This window comes from Anneissia japonica, unplaced genomic scaffold (genome assembly GCF_011630105.1).
Source record: "Anneissia japonica isolate Jap-2015-1 unplaced genomic scaffold, ASM1163010v1 scaffold3945_len365852_cov175, whole genome shotgun sequence".
In the NCBI taxonomy this organism is placed as follows: Eukaryota; Metazoa; Echinodermata; class Crinoidea; order Comatulida; family Comatulidae; genus Anneissia; species Anneissia japonica.
Genome location: NW_022684590.1, coordinates 24,442 through 27,916, shown reverse-complemented (window position 1 = coordinate 27,916; position 3,475 = coordinate 24,442). Strand labels below are relative to the sequence as shown.

At 37.4% G+C, this 3,475-nt stretch overlaps 1 protein-coding gene across 1 annotated transcript in view; it reads right to left on the bottom strand.

The window, feature by feature from the left end:
- Positions 1–906: 906 nt before the first annotated feature.
- The window catches only part of LOC117107043 (U-scoloptoxin(05)-Sm1a-like), an 8,563-nt gene continuing 5,994 nt past the window's right edge, over positions 907–3,475 (bottom strand). Inside the window, exons 2-4 of the mRNA XM_033248570.1 lie at positions 3,093–3,154; positions 2,672–2,766; positions 907–1,738 (exon numbers count right to left, since the gene is read on the bottom strand). Of these exons, the coding sequence (XP_033104461.1) occupies positions 1,544–1,738; positions 2,672–2,766; positions 3,093–3,154 (352 nt within the window). The 3' untranslated portion in view covers positions 907–1,543. The remainder of the gene's footprint in view (positions 1,739–2,671; positions 2,767–3,092; positions 3,155–3,475) is intronic.

The following is a 3,475-nucleotide window of genomic DNA, read 5'->3' as shown; positions in this document are numbered from 1 at the left end:
ACATATAATACAGTTGATGTGCTACAGCAAAGATATAGATATATTTTGTGAATGGCTATATGACTGCTATTAGGCCTATAAGCTATTACAAGCTGTAGCTAAAATGAATAGCTAGGCTAAATGCTACCATATATTAAATGCTAGGCCAATCATGCTCTTTAATGGCCTGTTCTACATCAAGATAATGCTATACCGCAACCTGGGTACCCATAAATAAGTGGCGGCCGCCAGATAAATAAGTGGCGGCCGCCAGATAAATAAGTGGCGGCCGCCAGATAAATAAGTGGCGACCGCCAGATAAGTAAGTGGCGGCCGCCACATAATTATCTGGCGGGCGCCAGATAATTACCATGCAAGTTACGAACCATGCAAGTTACGAATCCGGCCTGTCAGGGACAGTAGTCCTCTTGTCCGGGGTACTAGCCCCCCCCCCCATCGGTACGTATCAGACCCCTGTCGGAAAAAAAGCTGGCACCACCACTGCAATCCATACGATCACAAGTATACAACACCTCGCACATCGGTAGCACTGCTCGCACTAAACAGTTTTTAATCCCTAAAATTTGACAGCTTAGTACGGCATGCTTGAATTGTACTTTCGGGGCTCGCGATTTGATTTTTTCCCAACGACCTTTGCTGGAAATTCCCCGACAGGGGGTCCAAGCGGGGGGACCGCTGGTCGCCGACGGGGGTCCTTTTCCCCCTGGACCCCGGCTAGCGCCGCCCTGGTTTTGAGTGGCATTTGCAAACATGTAGGCTAGGCCTAAATTATTTTTGGTTTATTCTTAGGTTTTCTACAAATACCCAATTTGCTTCGATTTGCCATCCATTCACACTTGAACTTTCTAAATTCAGAACATCAACATCTCCAAATTCCTTTAGTACAAAATAAACCACAACTGTGCATTTATAGAAACCCAAGAGTTGTTGGCCTAATATTTATTTTATGGACACACAAGAAGTAATGTCTACAATCTTTGTTTTCTTTCTAAAATTTTTAAGCTATCATTTCGATTAGGTTATAATAATATTCATTCATTCACATCAATCTTAAAACTATCATCTCTTCAGAATCCCCAAATCAGGTTTTGGTGACGGCATCATGAATGTTGATGTCACCGAAACTGATACTTATCAGATCTATTAGGTAGAATCGGGAATCGTATAAAACTGCTTGTTTGGGGGACAGGCCGTGTAATCCTGGCTACTAAATAACACGATCTGATTCTTTAATAATTCTGATTGACACTCTGGAAAATACCCATTATCTTAACTATAAACTACGTTAACTAGGTTTAGCCTTAAAAACTGCAATATTGAGGTCTAAAGTGTAATCACAGTGTAATTTTTTACAATACTAGGCATACAGTTCGCACCTCCAATTCGAGACAATAGAGACCTGGAAACTTTGGGGTGGTCTCGGGGTTCGGTGTTCACTCAGAGGGTTGGATTTGTGTTAACAGATTAACGATTGTTATTTGTTTCTTTGAAAAAAAGGTGGTCTCAAATTAGAAGGGTTTCAATTGGAGGGTGGACTGAGGCTCTATATGAGATGTGCGATTGCGCATGCAACCAAGAACATTGTGCTGGTGACTGTTGTGATGGTTGCGCCGTTACATTTATCTTTCTCGCAGACATGGTAGCAGACCTTGATTCCTAACACTTCACTACATCCTTCAGTATAGGCACCACACCCACGCTCCACATTCTCGATGCCAAGGACTTCTGCTTTCGATTTCTATAGAATATACATTTTAAATGGTTATAATTATAGTTATATAATCAACAATTCCATCTGATTTTATATATATGGTATTATGAAAAATGAAGTTTGATGACGATAGGGCCTGTTTTGACAATTATGGATGTGGTTTTTTTTTCTGCTTGGTGTTGTTTTCTGTTTTTGAAGATGATAATGCTCGATATCATGTTGTCAATAGTCAGCGATGACAAGAATCATTATATTAATTGTTTTATTTATTATCAAAACATTTAGGCTTAACTTATAACTATACAAGTCATTTGCTTTGAAATGATGAGTATTTTTGTAATGATAATAGCGTTCGTCATTATGTTAAAGACGATTCAACAACGAATATGACTTAGGTAATATTGATGATGTTTCACTATCATTATTATCATCATCATTATCATTATCATATTTATTATATTAACGTTGATAAGATGAAACCGAAAGGTCCACTGATTAATCTCAGATAAGGTAGTGTATATATAGGGCCTACCCCAAGTATCGAGATGCAATGTGATGACATAATTAATGTCGAAATATTGAATCCCGACACGATGGCGTTCATTTCGATACTTGGAGTATGTATTATACTATCTTATTGATACGATGAGATTATCAGATCAGTGATGGTAAGTATAGCATTAATTCTTTAATTTATTATCAATCATTTGATAATTTATAAGCTCACGGGGAACCATTTGCATTGAAAGTAGTCTGCGAAACCAATAAGCTATCTGCAGTTCAATATTTTTAGAATTAAAATAAAAAGGATAGACAGTAAATTGAAAACAAACAGCACTCTTTACAGACTGACAAATTTTATTGACAATAAAATTTGCTGTTTTGTCTTCAATTTACTGTTTATCATCTAGATTGCACGGCTATCTACTTCACAATAAACAGAATATAGATTTTACTTACAAAGCACTTGTCGGTAGTGCAATTTACAGTGTCGATCCCCTCGCTCGAGAACGGGTCGCCACAGTTGGAACATTGGTAGCAAGTAAGTCCATTGGCTGAGAAAATTAAGCAAACTTTGCTTGAGAGAATGATAATGATATATTTAGACATTAATACTCAATCAAACTTAACAAGAGACCTATCAGAACATCGCTAAGTGTGTAACAACAAACGCACGTATAACTTACGTACGTTTGTGCTATTTTTTTGTGCTAACTTAGCAACAATAACCAAGGGCATGGCTTTAACTGACAGGTTATATTAGGCTCTGAGGGCTCTATTGCAAAATAGCCGCAGACCGCAGGGCCTGAAAGCATTTTTAAAGAACATACAATCATATTAATAATTTATAAGTTAATCACTTTGTTATAGGCGTACCTACCTATCACAGCAATGCAGGTCAATGTTGCCAAAACAATCCAGATATTAAGACTCATTTTCAACCTGTGAAAGTAGAAAAACCGTAAGTAGTACTGCATCTACGCATTTCGCCAAAATTTCGATAAATGTGATGTTATAATTAAAGATAGAGATCATCCCCAGAAATATATAGACTTACATAGCCAGTGGCAGTGTTTTTGAGGACAAGAGAGAGGAAATATCGCAAGAAAGTGTATACCAATTGTACTGTTTTTTTTAAATTATATTGGTTTTTTTTTTTAATGATATCTTAGAGATATTTTGTGCTTTGGTGGAACAGCGAAACTGTATTTCTGACGTTAAGACCTCCGCACAAAAATATACACATTGCAAATTATCTGGATC